Source organism: Rhineura floridana, chromosome 3, assembly GCF_030035675.1.
Source record: "Rhineura floridana isolate rRhiFlo1 chromosome 3, rRhiFlo1.hap2, whole genome shotgun sequence".
Classification (NCBI taxonomy): Eukaryota; Metazoa; Chordata; class Lepidosauria; order Squamata; family Rhineuridae; genus Rhineura; species Rhineura floridana.
Genome location: NC_084482.1, coordinates 95,214,337 through 95,240,179, shown reverse-complemented (window position 1 = coordinate 95,240,179; position 25,843 = coordinate 95,214,337). Strand labels below are relative to the sequence as shown.

At 42.2% G+C, this 25,843-nt stretch overlaps 2 protein-coding genes across 11 annotated transcripts in view; both read right to left on the bottom strand.

Moving 5' to 3' along the window:
* Positions 1–5,930, bottom strand: part of PRELID2 (PRELI domain containing 2) — a 41,421-nt gene extending 35,491 nt beyond the window's left edge. Inside the window, exon 1 of one of the 9 annotated variants that reach the window (XR_009761380.1) lies at positions 5,289–5,490. Coding sequence is in view for 3 of the 9 variants with exons in the window: in XM_061616969.1 (XP_061472953.1) it covers positions 5,289–5,363 (75 nt within the window). In the remaining 6 variants the exon portion in view is untranslated. Of the gene's footprint in view, positions 1–4,259; positions 4,351–4,479; positions 4,836–5,047; positions 5,070–5,288; positions 5,492–5,801 lie in introns of those variants that run through there. The other 8 variants (XR_009761379.1, XM_061616964.1, XM_061616969.1 and 5 more) reach the window with 8 other exon arrangements.
* A 3,251-nt stretch (positions 5,931–9,181) lies between these two features.
* On the bottom strand, positions 9,182–24,164 carry GRXCR2 (glutaredoxin and cysteine rich domain containing 2). 2 transcript variants are annotated; one of them, XM_061616961.1, is made up of 4 exons: positions 23,812–24,164; positions 22,028–22,255; positions 15,484–15,613; positions 12,375–12,468 (listed from the first exon to the last, which is right to left on the bottom strand). In XM_061616961.1, exons 1-4 carry the CDS (start codon positions 24,151–24,153, stop codon positions 12,458–12,460), a joined length of 711 nt encoding a protein of 236 aa, XP_061472945.1. In that variant the 5' UTR covers positions 24,154–24,164; the 3' UTR covers positions 12,375–12,457. The 2 variants fall into 2 exon arrangements, with proteins under 2 accessions (XP_061472944.1, XP_061472945.1); XM_061616960.1 differs by lacking the exon at positions 15,484–15,613 and having other exon boundaries at positions 9,182–12,468.
* Positions 24,165–25,843: the final 1,679 nt, after the last annotated feature.

Here is a 25,843-nt window from a genome sequence, read left to right as displayed (position 1 = left end):
TCTTAATACAAGACTCTAGCTGCATTTTTCTCATCCTCAGGAGAAGACGGAAGCATGTGGTCCAGAGGCTCATCCCACCAGTTTGTTCACATAATGGGAAACCAGAGGTTCCTATTACATCCAAACCAGCCCAGACTTTCTTTATTCACGCCCTCAGCTTTACTTGACCTAACACCCTTAACTTTCTCCGATTCTACTCACTCACCTAACAGCTTTAACTGCCTTAGAATGCTTTTGTCGCTCTAAAACAGCTTCTCCCTCAAAGTTCTAAAAGAGCAAGGGCATCACACAGCAGTTTCCTCTGCAGCTGTGTTTGAGCAGGTGTGGCAGGTGGATGAAGCCTGACTCCAGAATCCACACAAGATGCAGGGATATTATTTGTTCTCCTTTGTGAATAATTTGTACAGGCTAGCATTCTTCTGAGTTGTGGCTTGCTGCCAGATTATAGCCAAAGGCATAAGTGCATTTTATCAGCTCCATATTTTCATTGCTTTATTAGTTATTTGAGGCATTTATAAACAGCCTAATTAACCATGTCCTCTAGGCAGTTCACAAATTAAAAACAATAAAATACAAATACAATTAGCTTGTAAACACAATAAATAAAAAGTAGCACCAGTACAAAGTCCGTGCAAAACCAGCATAAAACCATACTGGTTGCAGCACTAAGATTTGGGGAGCATCATCCATGCTTACATAACTTCCACATTTAGTTGCTGTGTTGATACATATGTGTTGTTTCCCTTGAAGAATATTTATAGGGGTCAGCGTGAAAAAACTCAATGATGGAACAGTGGTTCCCAACTAGGGTTGCCAGGTCCATGGCCAGAGACTGATCCTGTATCTTTAGGAGAAGAGAAAGTCAGCCAAGTGCTGGTGTTCTTCTAACTCTGTAATGGGGAAAACCACAAGGTGGAGTTCTCCCTTCCCCTTGCACAACTTTTAAAGATACAGAAGACCTCTTAGTTGCCAGGCCCAGCCTCCAAGAGATCTTCTGTATCTTTAAAAGTTGTGGAGGAGGAAGGGAGAATTCCACCTTGTGGTTTTTCCCATTACAGAGTTGCAAAAACACCCGCACTTGGCTGACTTTCTCTTCTCCTAAAGATACAGGATCAGTCTCAGGCCATGGACCTGGCAACCCTATTCCCAATCTTTATGAATACAGGACCCCCTTTGTCACCTCAAAAAATTTCATGGCCCCCACATGCTAATTGTTGCAAGATGCTGTTGGAGGTCACTGATTCATAGGGTCACCATAAGTCATAATCGACTTGAAGGCACATAACAACAACAAAAGAAGCATTAAATAATGTTACTTTTTATTCATCACAATAATTTATTACCTGCCCTTCACCAGAAAATCCCACAGCAGGTTACAGCAATATAAACAACTTCTAACAAATTTTGAAGGAAATGAAAGGAAGGAGATAAAAGCAAACCACCCAGAGTTAATGGTTAATGTCTGGGCATTTGGATACTAGCTTTAAGTGTTCCATCTGTATACAATGATGTCTCCTCTTCAGCACTCAGCTCAGGAACCTCCATATCACAACAATAACATGTCTAATCAACAGAATGTCAACAGGCAATGCTTTCCCTGTAATTCTATTTCCGTACATTCATTCATTCATTTTATATCCTGCCCTTTCTCCCAGCAGGAGCCCAGGACGGCAAACAAAACCAGTAAAAAGACTTTAACACATCATAAAACAGACTTTAAAATATATTAAAACAAAACCACCATTAAAACTATATTAAAACAAAATATCTTTAAAAACATTTTTAAAAAGCTTCAAAAATCTTTTTTTAAAAAAAAGGTTTAAAAACATGTTAAAAAGCATATTCCAACACATACACAGACTGGGATAAGGGCTCTACTTAAAAGGCTTGTTGAAAGAGGGAGGTCTTCAGTAGGCACCAGAAAGATAAGAGAGATGGTGCCTGTCTAATATTTAAGGGGAGGGCATTCCAAAGGGAAGTGCCACTAACTAAAGGTCCGTTACCCATGTTGTGCAGAACAGACCTCCTGATAAGATGGTATCTGCAGGAGGCCCTCACCTGCAGGGCACAGTGATCGACTGGGCATATAAGGGATAAGACGGTCTTTCAGATATCCTGGTCCCAAGCTTTATGGAGCTTTGTAAACTAAAAAAGGTGATTTATTTGATTTAACTCGTTTAATTTCTGCCTGCCACATAGCTGTTAAAGGCACAAGAGCCCTGCTCTCCCCCAACCCTAAACCATGCAAAGAACTCAAGAGTAAAAACAACAAAATTTGGGGAACTTAACATATTTTAAAATATTTAAGAAATATATTTAAAATGAACATACACAACTGTATAAAAACACACTCAAAGCCTTGATAAAAAGCAACAAAAATACACTGAGTATGTGCAATTTCACATTTTTAAAACTTACTTTGTTGTTGTTATGTGCCTTCAAGTTGATTTTGACTTATGGCAACCCTATGAATCAGCAACCTCCAATAGCATCTGTTATATACCTCCCTGTTCAGATCATGTAAGTTCAGGTCTGTGGCTTCCTTTATGGAATCAATCCATCTCTTCTTTGGTCTCTTCCTTTTTCTACTCCTTCTGTTTTTCCCAGCATTGTTGTCTTTTCTAGTGAATCATGTCTTCTCATTATGTGTCCAAAGTATGATAACCTCAGTTTCATAATTTTAGCTTCCAGTGATAGTTCTGGTTTAATTTGTTCTAACACCCAATTATTTGTCTTTTTCACAGTTCATGGTATCCGCAAAGCTCTTCTCCAACACATTTCAAATGAGTTGATTTTTCTCTTATCTGCTTTTTTCACTGTCCAACTTTTGCATCCATACATAGAGATCAGGAATACCATGGTCTGAATGATCCTGACTTTGATGTTCAGTGATACAGTAGGGCCCCGCTTACCGGCGCTTCACATTCTGGTGTTCCGCTAATGCAGCAGCTTTCAATTAGGGGAAATTCCCAGTTTTAAAGCTGTTTTTGCGATTTTGCGGCATTTTGCAGCATTTTCATGCAACACGCCCCATTATACTCAATGGGTTCCGCTTTAAGGCAATTTCCGCTTTACAGCAGCAGTCCAAAATGGAACCTGCCATATAAGCGGGGCCTGCCTGTACATCTTTGCATTTGAGGATCTTTTCTAGTTCTCTCATAGCTGCCCTCACCAGTCCTAGCCTTCTGCTAATTTCTTGACTGTTTGGCTCAGCCACTAACTCTCAGCCTAACCTATCTCATATGGTTGTTGCTCCATTGAATTCTATAGGACGTCTGAGTAGATCTGATTAGGATTGCAGCCTAAGTCCTTGTATTATAGACACAAATCCTTTTCATCAGAATGATGCATCTTTGGTACTATGAAGCCCCATGCCCCCTCCCCAAAAAAGTAGTACAGCTTCAAAGCTTAAACACAATCAATCTAGTCTGATTACTGCAATTTGATTTACCAGGGAGGAAGCCCATTAAATATGAAGAAACTTACTTCTCAGTAGGCATGTATACATTATACTATAAAGTAACTACAGAGTGAATTTTTAGTGAGTGCCCAGATCCTGTTACTTTGTGGGTAGGCGGCCGCTCCCAGGGTCCCTCTGTCTGTACAGCTAGAGTCAATCAGCTTGATCAATCTTCCCTCATTGCTGGTGATAAAAGAAGGGGGGAAAGGCATGGAGCCTGAATAAACCCAGCTGGCCCTTTCTCTTGATGCACTCACTTGAGTGCTGTGCTGCTCAGCTCTCTGTGTGGCAGGAACTGACTGTATCAACTGGAAGAAAGGAAGGGGAGGCAGAAGCGGCTGTGTGCCCATACAGTGCAGGCCCGCAAGTTGTTGGTACACAGACCAGCCATTAATTAAAATTTTAAATTAATAAATAATTCTTCTTTTGGCTCTTTGCAACCCCCCCCCTGGATTATTTCATGACCCCCAGGTTGGGAACCACTGTGATAGAGTATTTCTTTTGCATGCACAAGGTCGTAGATTCAATGCCTAACATATCCAGGTAGGGCTGAAAGACCCTGAAATCCTGGAGAGCCACTGCCAATCATGGTAGACAATACTGAGCTAGATGGACCAACAGTCTGACTCAATATAAGGCAGCTTCTCCTATCTTCTTGCCTGGGAAACATCAGCATAATGGTATAACACTAATCTTATATAGACTGAACCAATTACCAACTGGCTACCAAGCACAATTAAAAGACATCCATTTTGACCTTTAAATCTTCTAGGACCAGCCTACTTTGGGGTAGCTTTACCTCAAATTACTCCACCACTGAGATCTGCAAGTGAGGCTTTTCTTTATGTTGGCACACAGTCACAATGAAAATGAATGAGAACGATCCCCAGTATATCATGTCAACACTGTAGTAACTGACTGTGAGTCTGACATGCATCAACCACAGCGCAAGTCCTGGGGAGCCTTCACACAATGCATCAGATTTGCCCTTAATGTTCTAACATGATGAAAATAGGCACCTTGGAAAGTATGCAAGACACAAAAATCTGTCAGAAAGGAGACAACATGGGCGTCTTGGTATTTATAACATCTGACGAAGTACATCTTCGTAAATCATGAGAAAGCAGCAGCAGCACCTGCTAAGGGGGAAAACGTGCTGAAGATAACACATGCAAAACAGAAAGCTAGTGGGAAGTAGAGATCCATGGATGCGTCCACACTCACGCACCCACACCAAATAAACACAAGACACAAGGGAGGATGGAGGTGAGATATAACGCACACACAAGCGTGCACCCCAAAAATCCAAACGGCAACAGACGAGCAAGGTCTAACTGCATATTATTTGGCCGGCAACAGAAAGCTGTTAAGGACACAAGCCAAATAAGTCAGGGTTCTGCTAACAACCAAAGAAAAAAAATTAGAGGAAGGCAAAGAAATACTTCTACTGAAACCAACGAGAGGTTTGCTAGCAGGACCGGAAGAGTACCGGAAAAGGTGGGGGGGGAGACTTCAAAATAAAGATGAAGAGAGCGTTGGCTGAGGTGTGCTGTTACCGCCATTTCTCCTCCTAAATAAACCCCTTACTCTTGGAAATCGGGGGCGGCCCACAGCTATTTGGCCAAGGCAAAGGGCAGCTCTTCCCACTTTTCTTTGTGGCGGCCTGTGGAACTGAGCACGGGGCTATTAATTCCTCCCGTCTCAGCTCGACAGTGCTTTTCTTGAGGGAGGGAGCCACGAGCCACACACACACACAAGGAAATGGAGTCCAAAGAACTGGGGTCTTTCCCCGGCGACTTTGGGAGGAGGAGAGAACTCCCCGTTTTACCTTGCGGAGGTAGCTGGCCACCACTTGCTCGAAGGGGTATTTGTAAACCTCGCGCGCTTCTACGGTCACCCCCATGGTGGGCGTAGAGCCGCCGTTGCGGCGCCCTCCTACTAATTTGTTCCCAAATTCCAGCGGCGCTCGCTTGATGGCCAGTCCCCTCCCGTCCCCGCGCAGGCTCCAACACCCCCTCCCCCCTCTTTGCACAAACGCTACTGTTGAGCTACGTCGTTTTACAACGTGCTGCAGCGTTGCCTTGAGAGAAACACCTTCCTAGGTCACAATGCAAACACGTGCGGAGGTGAGGGCGAGCGGTTTAGGCCTCTTTGGGTCTTGTTGGCAGGGAAAGTTTGCTAGGCCTACAAACTGACTGGACGTGGGTGCGTCTGCTTTGAATCGAACGGTGTACAGTACTCGTTCTGGGAAGCCGTGGCCATCGGTGACTTCTTAACGCGGAAACAAAACAAAATACGTGTTTGGTGGTAACGTGTGGCCGCCCTCACGTTCGGTTATTACCTCCTGCCTTATGGGGAAGTGCTTTCTTTGTAGGACAATAACGTTTGAACCGAAGAAGAGCCCGCTCAAGAATCCAGTTACGTAAACAATTTCTCCGCGTGTGCGAGAAGCCACACCTCCTTCCCATATCTCCGACTCCAGTTTTACGGGTCAAAGTTTGCGCAGCTGCTTGGACGGAAATGTAACAACAATACGCCCGACCTGCTTAAACGGAAATGTATCGCTAAAAATGCCTTACTATCTTGGGGACCACCATGCCGAGAGAAAAACCCACATGCAATGCAATCCTTTACATGTCTACTCAGAAGTAAGCCCCATAGACGTTAATGGGATTTACTTCAGGTATGGGTGCATACCAAGGGTGCAAACCTGTGCACATTTATTGTGGAAGCATGTCACACTGAACATAATGGCACTTCTGAGCAAACATGCTTAGGATGGGGCTGCTTGTGTATATATGTTAAATTGTCCTTAGATGGTGTCCACCAGGTTTCTGCGATATCCATATGACAGTGCTGGCATCAAATGCTGGTGCATATGTTTTAAAACATTTAATCCAGATTTGATACCTGAATATAACCTCCTATGAATCTGTAGTCACTGCTAGTGTGGAAATTCATTCATGCATTTACTTTTTTTATGAGTGGATCTTTTTATTGTTTCAGTGGATGCCACACCTTTACTTCATTTGCACTTCACCCAAGCACAACCTAGCCATTTTATTTCCAGTGGCCCCCTGTACCAAAGGAAAGAAAGCTATTTCCATTGATTGCCACATGCCCAGTTCAGAGACACAGGGTTGTTTTCAGAATAGCAGATTATCAGCATAGCAGATTGTTTTAAGCAGATTGTTCCCCCACTCGTCCCCCCATGCACCCCCTAAATCTGTTCTGGGTTTTCCCCCAACCCTCCAGAGCAGATCTGAGGATTGTGGCTGGGGGAGGAGAGGGGGAGGAAATCCCATTGCACTAGACTAATCAAGTACATGCGCCTGGCTTGTGCAAGACTTCTTTATCACTCTTGTGCAATGGCTCAGTATTTTTAAAAAATAAGAAACCAAATGGAAATGGATATTACCAACACCCCCCAAAAAGGCACAAGCCTCTATTTTGCCCATTGTGAAATATAATAAGCTAGTAATGTTTGCTCCTGCGCATTTCCTGGGATTTTTTAAAGGTATATGTGCAGAAATACCTGTGCACATGCCCAGAATGAAAAAAGGCAGTGAAAGAGGAGTAATTGAGAGAAGGGACAGAAAAACACTACCCAGATACATTCCATCAAGGTCCGCCCACTGATGTGGGTGAAACAGCTAGCAATGAATATTATGACTGGGGGTGCGGGGGACACCAGGAATTTTGTTTCATCTCCCACGTTTGTATAATTCTAAATTTAACTGTTCTCTTGTGGCCTTTGTCACCACTTCCCATGCATTGGACAAGCCTTCTGGTTCTGTATTCATTGTCCTTTCCTGACATCATAGGGCACTTCCAAACTGTCACTATTTTGGGGTGGGATTGAATCACATACCAGCAAATTCAGGTTGCACAATTATAGTAGATTGGGAGATCTTGTGCAACAAACCCACATCCCAAAAGATCAGACTTTTTGCAATAAGGAAAAGCTTGCTGAAAAAGATCAGGATGAATGGTCAGTAAATAGGTCATCTAGAAGCACCCTTGGTTTAAAAATGTAATATGTTTTCAGCTGTCTAACCACTCAGGTCAAAAGAACATGATTTTAAATTCAAAATCAGCCACAAACAGCTGTAATCTTGCCAGAGAGGGGAGAGACAGAGCACTTTTCATCTCTCCCATTTTTCACCTCATACTTGTCCCCATCCCAAGCTGCTTTTCCAACCAGAGGAGAAAAGATACAGGATTAGTGCTTTGTAGCAGGCATCTTTAATGGATGTGGCAACCGTTGGCTTCCTCCTTCTGCTAGCACTCAGCATCACGTTGCCATGCAAGATAACAGTTTCATCATAGCACTTAGATCAGAATCAATATAGTCATATCCCCAGCCCTCATCCACATTAGACCAAACACTCATTCATAACTTGCCTCCAGTTTTTTGGACCTCCCTAAGGACTAGATATTTGTCATACTTTGTTAATTTTATACAACCAGCAAAATGCCCCTCTTCGTGACTGGTTATATTGAGACAGAGAGAATATATACTATAGTAACATAGGTTGGGTAGGTAAGTCAAGGATGCAGAACTCTCTTGGAGAGCAGCCATGTCTGTGAGAGTCATCCAGTGACAAGAGTAGGAGGCAGGTTTTCCATTCACTGAAGGAAAATCTTAGATGCAGAGCTTAGAAGTGAATGTCAGCTATTTACTACATGCAGAAAGTAAAGGTATACACCATTGTAACGAGTGCTTAACTTGCTTCCCACCTCTGGGGACCCCAGCCATTATCAAGCCTGTTCCTGTTTATGTAGCATCCTCCTCCTTTACTTTCAATCATCCTGAATTTTAAATTCTTGGTCACATCAGAATGTGACAAAATATTGGAACTGGCTTTTGATAGGAGAGAGAGGTGGCAGGGAAGGCTCACAATGTTCTACTTTTGCTGGGACAGTTAGACCTTACTAGTGATGAAATATTTATCATAATGGAAAGGATCCATGTTTTGTAGCCATGCATTCAAGTCACTGCCAGTGCCACTGTTTAAGATATGTGGCTGGACCTGCAGAACTGGGCCCACAGCCTGTTTGTATGTCTCCAGTACCATGAACGAGAGGCTTAGGACACAAGCCACCCTCCTCATCTAGGATACTGCTGTTGCTGAACAAAGGAGTTGGGGGCTGGTAGGGTGGGGTGGTGATGTGCTCCTGCCACTCTGCCTCATTCTGACATCTCTGGAACACAGCAAGAACCCCACAAGAGGAGGTAATGCATATCTGTGTGCTTTAGGCAAAGAGCCATCCTGTGTCTTTTTTGCAGTGTGGCCAAGAGATGAAAGCCAGGAACCAGTCTTTTTAGATTTGGGAGCCTGATAACACATTTTCCTTTGTGCAAATGCTAGGCATGGTATTTCTATTACAGGTAGCTTAGCTATGATAGGCAAATGCATGTTCAAATAGTTTATTCATGTTTGTTTATATGAATAATATTGGCACTTGGGCAGCACCTTGTCATGGTCTCAATGCTGCATTGTTTTATTGATTTTATGAATTTCTTACCCTGCCCTTATTCAGATTCCCAGAGTGGCTTAATTGGTTATATGCTTACCACAAGAAACATGAAAGGCTTAAATATTACTGTTGAACAAGAAAAAAAGAAAGAAAGGAAGAGTGAACAACATTCACACAAAATCTTACATTTTTGTTATTTTTATCCACTAAATAACATTCACAAAAATCAATAACACTCCAATCCTAAACACATTTCTTGGTGGTATGTCCTGTTGATTTCAGTGGGATGTATTTCCAAATAATATGTTTGGAAACATGTAAGACTGCAATCTAAAAAATGGTTAAGAAACAGAATGTGATCAGTGACAATTACAGATATGAGGTCTGATCCAGAAGCTCCTAGACGTAAATGATACAGTGCAAAGGTGGCACTGCCGTATGAGTGTGGAATGTTGCCATATGAGAACAACCTTCTGTGTGCATTTGTACCTTGTGTGGAGAACTAATCTCCTTTATTTGAGTGGAAAGCCCTTATGGACACTAGTGTTTCCATGAACCTTTTAGATCATAGCCAACCAACCTCATCCAAAAATGTATATCTAGGATAATCCAAATGATTCTCCTGGAATTTATGCACTGTTGCATTTAGAACCTCTTAGCCTACCTCTTAGCCTTATTAGTTAAGAGTAATGCCAGTGCTACCTTTTACAGTGACCTTTGAATGATTAGACTGCTGCCAAATATGAATTTCTTCCTCTGAGGCTCAGAATAGGGATGACAGCAACAGACTTCAGTCTTCAAAAGTAGGTCTGCCTCAATGACATCTAAAGGTAATGCATAGGATGAGGATGTGAATTAAAGCACCAGCAGTGGAGCACATGGGGGTACTGAATCCTCTGTTCACCACTGTTAGCCCTGCAGTTTATTCCCCAATGTTGTTTCTCCCCCTACTGGCATCTGTTTCTGGAAGAGAGCCTGACTTGGGGAAGGGGGGTTTGCAGAGGGGGAAATGGCAGGTAAGAGAAGGTTCAGCACCCCTCCAGCTGACACATTGATGCTTTAAATCACATATTCTCCCCCCCCCCAATTTAGACCCACATTTGAAGGCACAGGTCTGCTGCTCAGACATGTCGTTTGGGCGTGAGGCGCTCAATCAAGCTTCTGAAGTGAAAGTGATATGAAAATGTGATTTAAAAATGACATCTACATGGTTGTAAGATGCAGAGCCAAAAAGCCTAAAAAGGACCTGCCATGCCCATTTCATAATGTGGTAGCTGGTAAGAAAAGCTTGCCCCCTCTTGATTCAAGCCAGTGCAACCCAGTACAGGGCACATGTGCAGGATTCAGTTTTGGGGGTGTCACAGAAAAATCATTTTTTGTGGTGATTTGTCTAAAGCTTAATCCTGTCCGTGGCAGTAGAGAGACAACCAGCTTGCCATTGGCTGGCACTGTGCATAGGACTCCTGTTTTTGCTCACGGAAAGGCTGTTTCCATATACATATGGCTTAGATAGCTGTTTTTCCTCGACTGTAAACATGTGCTCTTCTGGCTTTCACAGTCACAGGCTGCATATAAGGTAGGCTTCAGTCTTAGCTGAGAGGTGAAACTGACATAGAGCAATTCAGAAATGAAATATAACGGGCCATAAGATCTATGTGGATGAAAGGGTAAAATTTGAAGCACCCCCCATTTCATGTACTAGCCATACTTCTGTTAAAATTCAAAGCATTTCTATGTTATACATTTTTAGAACTAAGTAAAGGCTTACTGTAGTTATACATTTACAAGACAATCTTCAAAGCAGTATTATATGAATGGGAGTTGCACTGGTGAATGTCAACATTAGAGAATCCAGGTGTCTTCAAAATATGATGGCATTAGTGCTACTAATACAGCTATTTTAGAGAAATTTTCTAACATATACATTCCAAAGGACACAGTTGATCATAAATTAGTCTGGCTACACTTGAAACCTCAGCAGGCAAACAATGGGAGGAATCTCTTAGCGTATCAAAAGCATTAGATTTCATATGCAAGCATTAACAGAGTAACAACAGAAAGCACTCTCATTTGCCTTATTTGTAGTGGTTTTGGTGCTGTGAGTGGTAGATGCTAAGTATTCAGCACTGCTTCTTCATCTAAACTAATTAGAGTTCATGGTTTAGAAATTGCAACTGGGGACTCATTTAAAGAACACAAGCCTCATTTGTTAACAAGAGAATCCTGAGAGAGGCAGAGCTTCCCCATTAACATCAGTGGTAGCATCTCACTGAATAAGGCCATAAAATACATTTTTTCTCTTTTTTCCAATTGCCTATAGTTTTCCTCCATCCTTCTCTGCAGCAGTGTTTAGAACAGGGAGATGCTGCCTAAATCATACAACAAACGAACACAGTGTTCTTTAATAAACAGTAAAAATCAAATGAGCTAGATCTACAGAAAATGGCAAGCACCACAGGGAGGAATAAATGTACAGCTAATTGCAAAATAAGGAAACGACTGAAAAGGTCCATGAATGGTGGAAGTAAAAGGATGGAACTGAAATTATAATCGTACAACATGTTACAATTTATTTCATCAGTTGAGGTACAGTTGCTTCTGTTGTCAGTTGCAGAAGAAGAATTAATTTCTGTCCTAGAATGCTCATAACCTAAACCCAGGGAATTCAAGAAATTACATGAGGAATACTGTTAGCCTAAACATAAGCAACGTTTGAGTAAAAGTGCTCAAGAGTTGCAATACAGTTATCAAAAGGTGCACAACATCAATATCTCATGGGAAAGGGGCATAGGAGAGGGAGGTGAGATGATTTCTATTGAAAAGAATCTAAACTCTGCAACAAGGAAAAGCTTCTCTCCCTGTCTCTCTCTCATTTGACTTCCTCATTGAGTTCTGGTGCTGTTGCCCTTAGTATGGTACGTGTTCAATGCTGTTGCTTCAGTGAAACAAATTAGAGTTTCTTATTTATGATAGGAGACTCAAAATAAAAGAACCCAGAACATGATCCAGCCAAAGTTCTTTTTAATACTGATTTCAGTGGGAGAGGTCATCTTGAATCTCATCCACAGAAGTCAATGAGACTTAAGAATGTGTTACTTGGCTGGATCATAGCCCAATTTATTAACAATCTGATAGCAAACAGTAGCACTTGCAATGCCATGGAAGGGAAGTGTTATTTTTAAATGGCTATTACCTTAGTAAAACATCTCAACACCAGGTATAAACACTTTTACCTGTCACCTGAGTATGCAAAGAGCTAAACAACAGAAAGAAAAACTAGAGGGATTCCTTTTCTGCAGAAAATGAACAAATAATGGAAGCCAAGAGAAGCCAGATACCAGGTACAGTCAATGGACACAGGTCTGGCAGGGTTGCTGGCCACTTTCATTACAAGCAGGGCATCGCAGAGCTCTGTAGGACTCTTTAAATCGGTTCGCCAACATTGAAAACTTGCTTCCGTGGCACACAGAGCAGGGTGCAGAGCCTGATCCCTTACATTGAGAGCAACTGATCTCATCATCCACTTCCTGAAATATAAAAGGACTGATCAAAATAAGCTTCCTTAATATCAATTCACACAATCCTTTAGCTAAACTAAATCCAATCAGCAGGATAAATTCCTCTAAGATGTATATGGCTCTTGTGGTTTTTGAATAGCTCACTTTTCTGTTTGCTTGATTAATATTAATGGGGATGCCAATGCCCATCCCTTTCTGTGATCCTGGTTCCTTGACAACCTTCTCGCAACCCCTTTTTTCTTATGCATTATGCAAAAAATATGTGAATGCCCATTTCCTTAATGGAATACTTCTGATTTCAGAATTTTAATTACTGTTCTGTCCACACATAATACACATTTGATAGCCTTTAAGGGCTGCAACTATTGAGTTGTAGAGGTGGTTAGGACTACCCATTTCTGCTGTGGAGAAGGTTCAGCAGATCTGGATTTCTGACAAACTTCCCCTTCCAAAATCTGCTAAATTTTACCAAAATTGAGGGCTCAGTGGTTACTGCAGCACAGTGTGCCTCTGTGAGTGGGAACAGAGACCTCCTATTTTGATGATGGCACACTGAAATCCTTATGGTATTTCAGAGCAGGAAAACTTTGCTCATGTGTAGCAAGCCCTAGCATACTGCAGAAGCCTCCAGAATCCAAATTCCTTGCTGATTTTTGCCTGTGGAAGAGTTTGGGCAGAACATCATCTTGAATATTCTCACTTTCAAGGCTCAGCACATGTTTCCTTTGGAAGTTATGATACTAGGAATACAGTGTCTTTACAATAAGGTTGTGCTCTGTATTTGTACAAATAACAAACCAAATAGGGATAACTTGGGCCTATTTGTATCCTGTCCAAATTGGGTTGAAGCAGCTACAAACCTCTACAGAGCAGATCGGTTAGTCCCAAATTGAATTGTAGAGATTCATATAGATCTGTAGCTCAAAACAGTCTCTAATGAACCCAGACAGCATGTCTCTGAAATGGATCAATTACAACACCTCAAAGGAGAGCACTAGGGTAGAGAGAGGAAGGAAGGCTATAATGCTTTCATCCCACCCACTACTCTCCAATCATAGTACTTGGAAAGGGTGAGGTCTTGAAATGTAGAGATCTTTTGTAAGTTCTGTCTCTTAAAAATGTTTGGTGGTGGTTGGGTAGCATTTGTTCAGCTTGTGTATGTTTTCTGTTCTTTCCAAATTAATTCCACTCACATCCCTATTTACATACTTTTTTAAAAATGAAGTTTGTTGTCTGTAATTATTTATTAAATTTGTTATTTGCTTTTCTACACAAATATGTGCACTCAAAGCAACTTACAGTTAATAAAAAGTAGCAGTAAAAGAAAAAGATTTAAGTTAAAAAAAAAACCAGTATATAAGGCAGTGCAGCAACCCTTCTTAGGAAGGCTACACAACAGAAGCACTCCAAAAGCCTTCCAAAGTTGAGAAGCAAATGCCTAGGAGAAGAGTATTTGTTTTTGCCTGGTGCCTAAAGATGGGTAATAATGGTGCCAGGCATACCTCCCTGGGAGAGCATTCCACAAATGGGAGCTGCTACTGAGTAGGCCCGTTCTTATGTTGCCACTCTCTGCACCTCCTTCAGAGGGGAAACATAAAGAAGGGCCTCCCATGGCAAGTTGGTCCATATCAGGAAAGGCAGTCCTTGAGGATTATTTTATTCAATTCTGATTGCTAAGAATTACTATTAAACCTTGTGGGAATATTTAGCCACAGCTTTCTGAATTCAGTATCATCATCATCATCCAGTTGCTACCCACAAGCAATAAGAAGCAGCCAGCTTACATGGTTACACTTTTATTATTATCATCATCATGAGCCAGCCAGTTATGGGCATATTAGCCAGCATTCTCAGTTAAGAATTATTATTTCCGATTACTAACATCAGTGAATATTACTAATATTAAACTGTATTTTTATTTTTCCCTCACTCACCACTATCTGCCCCCTATAGCAGGTAATTTTTAAAAAAAATCTTTCTTGGAAAAAGCAACTTTTAAAGATGGCTAGCCATGAAAATCCCTGGAGCTACCCACCTTAAATTTTGGCAGGATTAATTCCCTTTATAGGGGCTATCATGTCACCAAATTCCATTTCCCGGTTTGAAAAAACAAAACGTGTTTTAATTTTAAAATATTTTAAATTTTAAAGGTGGCTAGCATGAACATCTGTGGAGCTATCCATCTGTAACTTGGCAGGTTTAATTCCCTATATAGCAGCTACTATCGCATCATATTTTGTGTCTCTAGGTCAAAAAACAAAAATGTTATAGTCATTTCAGTTTTGCAATCTAAGTCAGTGGTACTTCTGAGGATTTGTAATACCAGGATTGTGATTCAGATTTGGATCTGAACTGGGTAGGATCAGGTCCAAATCTGTACAGACCAGATTGGGACTGATCTGTATTTAACAATCTGAGCCACAGATCGTATTGAGGGTGGGTGGGGTACATGCACAGCCCTATTTTGTAATGACCAAAGTCTGTATTGAGGTATTATGGAGATGCAATAAAGAAGTAAAGACACAGGCAGGAGCGCTAATCACAATACATCTTCAATCTTATCATCAGTAGCATAGTGGTAAATTTAGAAGTGCAGTGTCCATTCATGAGTCATGCCAGACCCCTTTGCAGTGTGTGTGTGTGAGAGAGAGAGACACTACTTCAGCAACCTCCCTTTCAGAAAAGCTCCTCCCTGGGGCAAGGAAGCACCTCCTAGCAACTCCACTTTGCCGGCAGACAACAGTATCCTGAGCATGCAGGGACCCACCCACTGCTCCATCCTTCCCTCCATAACTTTTTTTTTTTAAAAGCAAGCCCCAGTCTCCCAAAAGCTTGCTCCCCAAGGCTCCCCAAAAGCCAGCCTGAGCTTGCAGTGATATCCCTCCCCACTCTCAGCACATTATTTTTAAAGTAAGCCCCAGCCCTCAGCACAGTTGTTTTTTAAGTTAGCCCAAGCCACAGGGCAAGGAGGCACGGACCACAATTTGGGAACCTCTGCCTAAATAATTAAAGTAAATACAGTACCTGGGATTGGCAGTCCACTCTCCTCACTTCTCTGTAAATTTCTCTCTCTCAACTCCTCATGACTCTTTCCTCCCCACAACAGCAGATGGTGTGAGCCAATCAGCATGCAAGGGAATTCTAGTGATGGGATCTGCAGTCAGAATTAAACGGATTTTTTGCCCAACCCAGCCTGCGGTCTGTCTCTTGCCCCATGGTATGGCACCTCTCTTCCTATTCCTATTCCTCCTCCGCAGTCTGGTCCTGCTTGGGGAGGCTGTTGCTGAGGCCTCTGCTCTATCACTTGCCCTAGGAGGGCCCTCCTCTCCTGCCTTCTTCTCCATGATGGCAAGGGGCAGATCAGAGGGGGCCTCCTGCAATAAAAGTAACAGGACAGGATCCCAGAGCAACCCAACAGGACTACACACCTGCTTATAATTATAATTAGGAATAGGTCTACACCAGCCAGATCCATTGTATTTCTTTATAGCTGTCCTTGCACGCATGCACTCACACACAACTCAGAATAGGCAAACTAACTCCAGCCCTCTCCAGGTGGAGATGCATGAAACTTCCCTTTATTATCCACTGTTTCCCATTAACAATCAGATCATTCTAAAAACATCTTATCAGGAAAACAACAGGGGAGAATAAGCAGCTACACAAGTACTGTACATTTGCTGAACGTTGCACGTGAATAACTACAAGGGTACAGCTTAGCTATTTGGTACACAGATTGCACACTCGTTGAATGGAACATGTGAACACTCACTCCTACTGATGCCACATTATGGCTGGCACTATTCTGTTGCTTCAGCATTACATAAAAAGGTATTTTTATGTATTTTCAAACCATTCTCTCCTGTTTTCTCAAAATGCCATGATATTGTACCATTTTTAGAGAGGATGATTTGTTTTCAAAAGCTAATGTGATTCCATTTCAAAGGGAATGTAAGTGTAGGCTGGTAGCTGGACAGGTTAAAATTAGTGTGGCCACCAAAAAAAGAGGAAATACATCACCAAACAAGAGGATTGGGTGGGGCTACAGAAAAATGACATATGCTAATTTATATTTATATATGTACATTAGAAATAATGATTATAACATAAAAATAAATACAATATATGTCACCACAGTGTGGAAGGCTGTGAGCTGTGTTGCTGCTCAACCTGCTGTCCAGGCACTCTTTGCTGATGGGAAACTTGAAGGCCATTGGTCTCCCTTCCTAGGGTTCATTGTCTTTAAACTGGATTTGGACTGGACAGCCCTTCAAAAAGAGGATACCATTCAAATAGAGGGTTGTGCTCTGCCAAGTAGGAGTTTTGAGCTCCCTCCAAGCTTTTTCGTAGGCCAATGATGTAGAAATAAGCACAGCCACAGTTGCACTGTGTTGGGTGAGACTTTTGTGCAGAATCCAACAAAAAATTCAGAGAGAATCTAGGACTCTGGACAACACTTTTGTTAAGAGCAAGTTTCTCTTCATCCTTGGTGTTTTGAAAAACAACCTGCAAAATGTGGGGGCAGGCATTTGTCTAGTAGGGACAGATCTACCTGTAGATTTACCTAGATACGTAGAATTACCTGTAGATTTACTTAGCCCATTACAGTGCCACTTGGGAAGAGGAATTCCATAGCAGCCTTGATTAGGATACTGAAATAAGTTAGCACTTCATGTTGAGCAAACAGCCAAAGTGAAAAAATGTTTTTCATTCTGATCTGCGGCTGCTAATAGTTGTCTCAAACTCAGGGCCTATCACATCACCTACCCCACCTAACAGGAAGGCTGTTTTTTGTTTGTTGCGTGCAGGAAGAAAGGGAGGGTTTTATTTTCCTAAAATTATGATTACTTCTTTATTTGTGAAAAATAAACCAGCAATCTGTGCATGTCTAGGACAGTCCTGTTATATCCACAAGCAATTCACGTCTTCCTCAGCCTCTCCCTTTCTTTCTGTAAGTTGCTACTTTCTCTACAGAGCCTCCCTCTCTTCCAGAGATACACGTAGCCAGAAGGAAAGAAGTGCTCTGCAGCAGATCCATTCCTCAACAACCTGTACCCATTGACAGAAGAATGACGGCAAAAAGGTAAGGCCAAGGGCAGTGCCGTAACTAGGCAGGTGCGACAGGCAGGGGTGTCACCAGCCGGGTGCGGCAGGTGCGGGCTGCACCCGGGTGACACCATGGAGGGGGTGACACCAGAGCCACCTGGCCCCACCCCTAGGCTGCGGACGGCACCAGGTCCAGGAAGAAGTGGGACAGGCAGACGCCGCTGAGGGCCGGCGGAGAGCTGAGCTGCCTGCCCGGCCTGTGCGGCATGGCACGTGCGCTTAGAGGTCATCAGAGGTGTCACATGAGGAAAGGGCACCAGCGGCCTGGATGATCTCCCACGGGGCGGGGCCTCAGGGTCCAGACTCCAGGATTTAATCACTGGAAGAGATCGTCAGCCTGGAGCACGCATGCACCGAGCACGCGTGAGACAAACCAGCCACCCCTGTCCATGCCCCTGGGAGGGCGCACGCCAGAGGTCCGCACCCCCCCGCACTCCCGCTAGTGACGCCGCTGGCAACAGGTGCACAGGCACAGGGCCCAGGACGAAGGGGGCCCTGAAATGGAACTGACAAAAAAAAATTGTCAAATATAATAATATTTTCAAATTTTAAATTTCACCGCCATGCTCTGCTGTGCAGTTCAGATGTCAGTGAACCAAGTGCGTCAAGTGGGCCCAGGCAGCCCATTGCATTATTTAGCGGTTTAGCGATTGGTCATTGTGTCGCTCAGTCCCTGGACGCCCTCGACACACTCTGCTCACCAACATCTGAATGACTGAATTGTCACTTAAAAGTTTTTCTGATACAAGGTGGTCATCAAAGGCCAATGCAATAAAGTCACTATGTTTACAATTATCTGAAGTAAAGAGAGGATTGGAAACGATTGCAAATGATTTATCAAATCCGGAAGCTGTATCAAATGCAAAAAGTTTGCTGTTAAAAATTAATTACAGATTTATCTGTACTCTTTCTGTGTGGAATAAAATTCTACAATGCATTGAATGAACAAATAAAGCATTACAACGAAAAGATGTATCGATAGACCATGCAACAAAATTAATTGATGGACTACATGGTACTTTACAAGGACTACAAGAAACAGGTTTCGAACAAAATTTCCTGGAAGCAAAAGATTTGGCTGAAACAATGGATATAGAGATTGGATTTCCTAATAAACGGAAGAGAAGAGTTAAGAAAATGGAAATAGATGAAGCACCGGATGAAGGAAGTAGCATGACACCCGAAGAATTATTTAAAATGCAATTTTACAGCATTTTGACACTCTGTTGTCTCAAATAGATTGGCGTTATGAGCAACTGAGAACTACCTGTGACGATTTTTGCTTTCTCTATGGCTCGTCTTTAGAATCGATGAGCGTTGCTGATTTACAAAAATCGGCTGCACATCTCGCTATTAAGTATAGCAAAGATTTAAATATGTATGAGCTCACATGTGAAATTCAAAGCTTTAAGTTTGAAGCCTTGACACTAATACAAAACATTAAAACTGCAACTCCACTTGATATTCTACAGGCTCTTCATGATTTTGGATTAATTGAGTCATATCCGAATATCAATGTTGCTCTCCGAATATTTCTCACTCTTCCCGTTTCTACTGCTTCGTGTGAGAGAAGTTTTAGCAAGTTAAAATTAATTAAGAATTATTTAAGATCGACTATCAGACAAGAACGATTATCCAATCTTTCCATAATTTTGATTGAATATAATATCGTTAAAGATATTAATTATGATGATGTAATCAATGAATTTGCTGAAATGAAAGCCAGAAAAGTGCAATTAAAATAATTATTTTCATTTATAAATACATGTGAATGATCTTGTATATTTCTTGTGTACACAACAATTATTTATAAACAATTGTTATATCGTATTTGTTTTATATCCTGGGCAAGGTCCTTGAACGAGTGGTTGCGGGCCAGCTCCAGACACTCTTGGATGAGACCGATTATCTAGATCCATTTCAGTCGGGTTTCAGGCCTGGTTTTGGCACAGAAACAGCCTTGGTCGCCCTGTATGATGACCTTTGTCGGGAGAGAGACAGGGGGAGTGTGACTCTGTTGATTCTCCTTGATCTCTCAGCGGCTTTCCATACCATCGACCATGGTATCCTTCTGGGGAGACTGGCTGAGTTGGGAGTGGGAGGTACTGCATTGCAGTGGTTCCGCTCCTACTTGGCAGGTCGCCTCCAGAAAGTGGTGCTTGGGGAACATTGCTCGGCACCCTGGACTCTCCAGTATGGGGTTCTGCAGGGGTCAGTTCTGTCCCCCATGCTGTTCAACATCTACATGAAACCGCTGGGTCCGGTCATCCGGAGCTTTGGAGTGCATTGCCATCATTATGCTGATGACATGCAGCTCTATTTCTCCTTTTCATCTTCTTCCTGTGAGGCTGTCAATGTGCTGAACCGGTGCCTGGCTGTGACAATGGACTGAATGAGGGCTAATAAACTGAGGCTCAATCCAGACAAGACTGAGATGCTGCTAGTGGGTGGTTCTTCTGACCAGATGGTGAATGTCCAACCTGTTCTGGATGGGGTTGCACTCCCCCTGAAGGAGCAGGTTTGTAGCTTGGGGGTTCTCCTAGAACCATCTCTGTCACTTGAGGCTCAGGTAGCCTCAGTGGCATGGAGTGCCTTCTACCAACTTCGGTTGGTGGCCCAACTACATCCCTATCTGGACAGGGATAACCTGGCTTCAGTTGTCCATGCTCTGGTAACCTCTAAATTAGATTACTGCAATGCACTCTACGTGGGGCTGCCTTTGAAGATGGTTCGGAAACTGCAGCTTGTGCAAAATGCAGCAGCCAGATTGGTAACAGGGACCAGACGGTCCGAACATATAAAACCGATTCTGGCCCGCTTGCACTGGCTGCCTTTATGTTTCCGAGCTCGATTCCAGGTGCTGGTATTGAACTATAAAGCCTTGCACAGCTTGGGACCACAATACCTGATGGAATGCCTCTCCCAATACGAACCCACCCATACACTACGTTCAAGATCAAAGGCCCTCCTCCAGGTGCCTACTCCAAGGGAAGCTCGGAGAATGGCAACAAGGGAGAGGGCCTTCTCAGTGGTGGCCCCCAAATTATGGAATGATCTTCCTGACGAGGTGTGCCTGGTGCCAACACTGTTATCTTTTCAGCACCAGGTCAAGACTTTCCTCTTCTCCCAGGCATTTTAGCATGTGTTCTATATTGTTTTAAATTTTTAAATTGTGTTTTAAATTGTTTTTTAAAAGATGTATTTTAAATTGTATTTGTTTTTAGTTATTGTAAACCGCCCAGAGAGCTTCGGCTATGGGGCGGTATACAAGTTTAATAAATAAACAAATTATTATCTCCCCCCCCAAAAAAAAATTAAGGAGCCCAAAAATAAAACCTTGCACAGGGCACATGGTGTATGATGCTTGCCAGTGTGTTGAACCCATGTGCTATATTTGCCCAGAAAGTTTAAACTAGACAGAGAAAAACAGGAGGTCTCTATGGGCTGCCCAGTTCTGAGCATTTTTACCTGTCTTGATGCTGCTGCTCTAACAGGCCAGGGTCAGGATGAATGACTATGACAAAGACCAGAAAGGAACCAGTACTTTTATCCTCTGCCTGTGAAAAGGGGACCCATTGTGCCAAGGCTACACATGAACACAATGCTTTCAAAAGATATGGCTGAGGATACTAATTATGTCACAGTATTAGCTAATTATTAGATGCTTCAACATACATTTAGCTGCATAACATGTATAACAGAGAATTCCTCCAACATATGTATAGATTTTACTAAAACGTGACAACACATCAATCATAAAAGCATTATGTTATCATTTATTTATATATCTCATTTTGGCCCAAAGCCTCCCCCTCCCCCCAACAATGAAACATGCAGAATAATGTTATGTATTCTGAGGTCACATCTATACCTTTATGAGTTTTGAGGGGAAGAACCTAGACGTTCTATTTCCGGGCAGTTGGGTGTGTTACTCTGAATTTCTTATTACTAGAAGTTCAACTTCCACCAACATGCCATAAATCAGGGGTGGGGAATCTTTTTCAGCCTGAGGGCCACATTCCCTCGTGGGCAATCTTTTGGGAGCTGCATACCAGTGATGGGTGTGGCCAGGCACACACCACTCTCCATCAGGCAAGCAAAAGGTATTATCACAGTTCAAGAACAGCCAGGTAAAACTACTAGAGGAGGGTGCAGAGCAGAGCCAGTGAGGGGTGTGCCCTGGCCAGATTTCCAAGGACTGGACAGAGAGAACTGGAGGGCCGCATTTAACCCCTGTGCCTGAGGTTCCCCAACCCTGCTGTAAGTCTTGAAAACTCACAGATCTTTATTAGGCCATTTGAGAATTTTATTAGGCCATTTGAGAATTTTAGCGTTTCCCTTTTTCTTATAAATTACTGTACTTATAAATTACTGTATACTCTTTTGCGGGACTCTCCAGAGCATGTAGATACCACTGCCTCAAGGATGGCCCTTTTCTGCTTCCAAACGTAGCTTGCCCTACCTGTGCAGGCTGGTTGTGAACAAGCTTGTATTCAGTATCCTTTATGTTCCCATCACTTTGGTTACTACTAGTTTCTCTTCTTCCTTCATGATACATTAAGGACCAGTCATCAAGACCTTCGTTCTGCATGATTTTTCTCACCAGCTCTTTCTTATTCATTGGTGTTCGGATGATTTTCAGATTGCTAGTGTAGATGATAATCTTCCCAAAATCTAAAATGGGGGGATCCTGGAATGAAACAGATTACATGTAAGTTAAAAATAGTAGAAAGCCAACAGCTGTCAGAGAGTAGAAACACACTCACTGTTTTGCCAGTTCCATCTCTCTCTTCTGAAAACGGGGGCACATGCTGCTTGTCAAACCCCACCCGCTTTTACTGTAAGACCTGGTGGGAGCAACTTGAGTGTGGGTTTTTTTTAAAAAAAAAAATTCAGCTTCAAAGAGATTTTGCAACTGATCAGCAGGTGTGGCTAATGGAAACACTTTGATCTGGTGATTAGTGTTTTTACAGCCTTAATCTGTAAGCACTGATCAGCACTGACGACTTTGCATTCTGTCAAAATGCACTGAAGTCAAAACAATATCTTACCATTCACTTCCAAGTTCAGAAGACTTGCATATTGAATATATGGCATACTCACTAATGTCCATCTCAAACTTTAATTTCCAAGTGTCTGTTTGAAAATACCATCATGTTATAAAAAGCATAATATAGCAATTAAAAGGATGTGTGCCAAACAGCTGGAGAAATTCTGAGTCTGGGTTTCAAACTCAGAGCACCATCCACTCCATTGCCTAAAAGCTTTGCCCTCATATAGCATGGACTCTGCTTACCTGAAATGAAATCCTCTCAGTAGACCAAACGAGCAATTTGGCAAACAGCATCAAAATGTTATCTTAAACCTAGAGTCAGAGTAGGAAAGCTGTGGCTCTCCAAAAGTTGTTGGACTCCAACTGCCATCAGCCCCAGCCAGCATGGCCAATGGTTAGGGATGCTGGGAGCTACAGTCTAACCATGTCTGGATGGCCACAACTTCCTATCCCTGCCCTAGAGACTTTGATGACTCTCACAACCAGCAACAGTGACTGCTATTTCCTATAGTGAGTAGCCACTGGATTTTGGAAAAAGGAAAGGTCCAAATAAGGAGGCATTGATTTATTCAATCAGTCAGTCATCTATTACAGTTATTTATATCCTGTTTTGCAGGATACAAATCTTTCTAAGACAGCTTACAAGTAACATTAAATTGTGTTGTTGTTTTTAAATCACTTTTTTGTAGGAAGAAGATAAAAATGGTAGTATTGCTATTTACTTCATCATTCATACTTTACAAAACACTGTAGCTCATTGAAAGAAAAGTGCTGCAGAACCTGAAAACATTGTCTATGCCCTGTTGATTTCACTTTTCACAATAAGGAATGAAATGGAAGAAAGTTCTTCATAAATCCTGGCATTTGTTTTCTCTGCTATTGATTTCTAAAGCTCACAGTGATCTTGTAGACGTTGACTGTTGCAGCAAGTGTACTCAACTGGGCAATTTTCTTTGTTTCATTTCCTAGGTATTCTGTAGTGTTTCCATTTTCAGCTACTTTACACAGTCTATGCTTCATATTGCACACCACACTGTTTCCACCCCTGGGTCTAAACATCAATAGTGACATTTTTAAAGGATAGTTACTTGGCCAACATGAGGACTATATGTTGTTTCTGCTTATTGCATTTGCCATTTTAAAGATGCCATCATCTCCATAACGACGGTCATGTTTAAACAAACATTACTTACCATATGGCTCTCCTCTGCCTGATGGTCATTTAAGAGGGAAGGACTACCTGTGAGGGTGTATTTGTTCCCTTCTCTGAATACACTGATCCTCTGTGCATTCAATTTAGCTGGTGGACAAAATCTGGATCCTGGGCCTTCACCAATCCCAAAGAAATTGTCTCTGGGTTCAAAGTCCCAGTGCCGAAAACTATGAGAACATTCTTCCTGTGGGATCTCAAGTTCCTGTCCATCTTCATATACCTGCTTTAAGACTCGGCCACTGTATGCTGAGGAGATTTTGAATCTCACTTTTTGGGATCTTGAATCATGCCTCTGGCTCAGTTTTCTCTGAAGCTCATCCATAGATATGGGTTTTTCACAGTGCTTCCCAGAAATTAGTTCAGCAAGGATAGCTTTGGACTTTCAAAAAAGCTGCTCACATTCAGCTAGGCAATGTATAATTCAACGATTCTATTGGGCTCTCTCACATTACAGTTTAAGGGGACACCTTGATATTAAACATTGATAGAGCCTCATGAGAAGAAACAATTGCTGTGATGAAATGTAACAGGAAATTTACTCAAGAGAATAGTGACTGAGTTGGTTTATAAGACATAAAAATTTGTTGCCTTTTGAAGGACAGTGTTTAAATGGGATTTATCACCAGAGGGAAAGAAAATAGGCACACAAATGTGCACACATTTCATAGTGACAGGAATCATTTCAAATACACAGAACCTGTGGGAGGTACAACAGCAGGGATCATTCAGTTTGTAACTTAGGAGTTATTGTGTTACTAGTAAGTCAGCCATGGGGGGTGTTGCTTAGCAACCAGGCAGAGTGGCATAATCTCTGCTGTGGTAGCACATGCTCTGATCGGCTGTGTAATTCTGAGAGAGTTTTTCCCCTGTAAGTTTGGTTGTATGTCTTTCTGCTCTGTACAAGGCGTGAACTGAAAGATAAAACCTCTCTGATTATTTCTGCTCAAATTATACAATGTTTTGGTTCAGTTTGCCCAGTAAAGTAGTAGCCAGGATCTTTTCTTTCTGGATTCTGTCTGTGTTATTTGAGTTACTCTGTTAACAGAACCTACATTTGGGTTAGCCATTATTTAGCAGCTAAGTTGTGCCATTTCACCTTAATGAATCAAAAGAACAAGTGGCAGAGTAATAAAGAAGAAAGGATCACCACTAGGTTTAAGACATTCTTGATTTTACTGCAAGATACAGAAAAAGACTAATTCTGCAATCCTACAACAGCAAGGACTGCAGGAAGCTGCATAAATACCACTCAGTGAAAAAGCAGGCCTGCCTGTGGTATGACACTTGTGAGGCAAGACACACACAGAAAGAGAGAGAGAGAGAGAGAGTTACGTGCACAGAAAGTTCAACAGGCAGAGTTGTCCTACCAGTGGTGTTCCACTGGCACTGGAGGTCCAAACAGGTTGTTCTTGAGGCACACTGAAGTGCCAGATGAAGACACACCTCTTTCCTTGGGACTTTTTCATGAAATGATGTAACTGAAACCAGACTCAATAAGTTGTTTATCTGCTCTGCTATTTAGTATGTATGGTTTTAATTGTGGATAGGTTTATTTAATGTGCTGTATGATTTTATTATTTGTAGAATTGTAATCCATCCTGGGATCATTAATTTGATGAAGGGCAAGCTGAAAATCAAAATAATAAATAGATGATGATGATGATGATTACTTGCGCTTTACCAGAAGGTCCCAGGGTAGGTCACAACAATATAACTACAACAGGTAAAACAAATTACAAAAAAATTAAAAGCAATTTAAAGCAATATATGTATAACACACCTACATTATATCAGCTACACTGGCTTCCAGTGTGTTTCCAGGCTCATTTTAAAGTGCTGGTTTTCACTTAGAACCCTAATGGTTTAGTCCCAAGCTACCTGATGAACCGCTTGCACCCATATCATCCTGCCCACACCCTGAGATCTCAGTCAGAGGCCCTCTTGGTGTGTCTGTCTCCTAGGCTGGAGAGTTGGGTGAGAGAGAGGGCCTTTTCCGTGGTGGCTCTGTATCT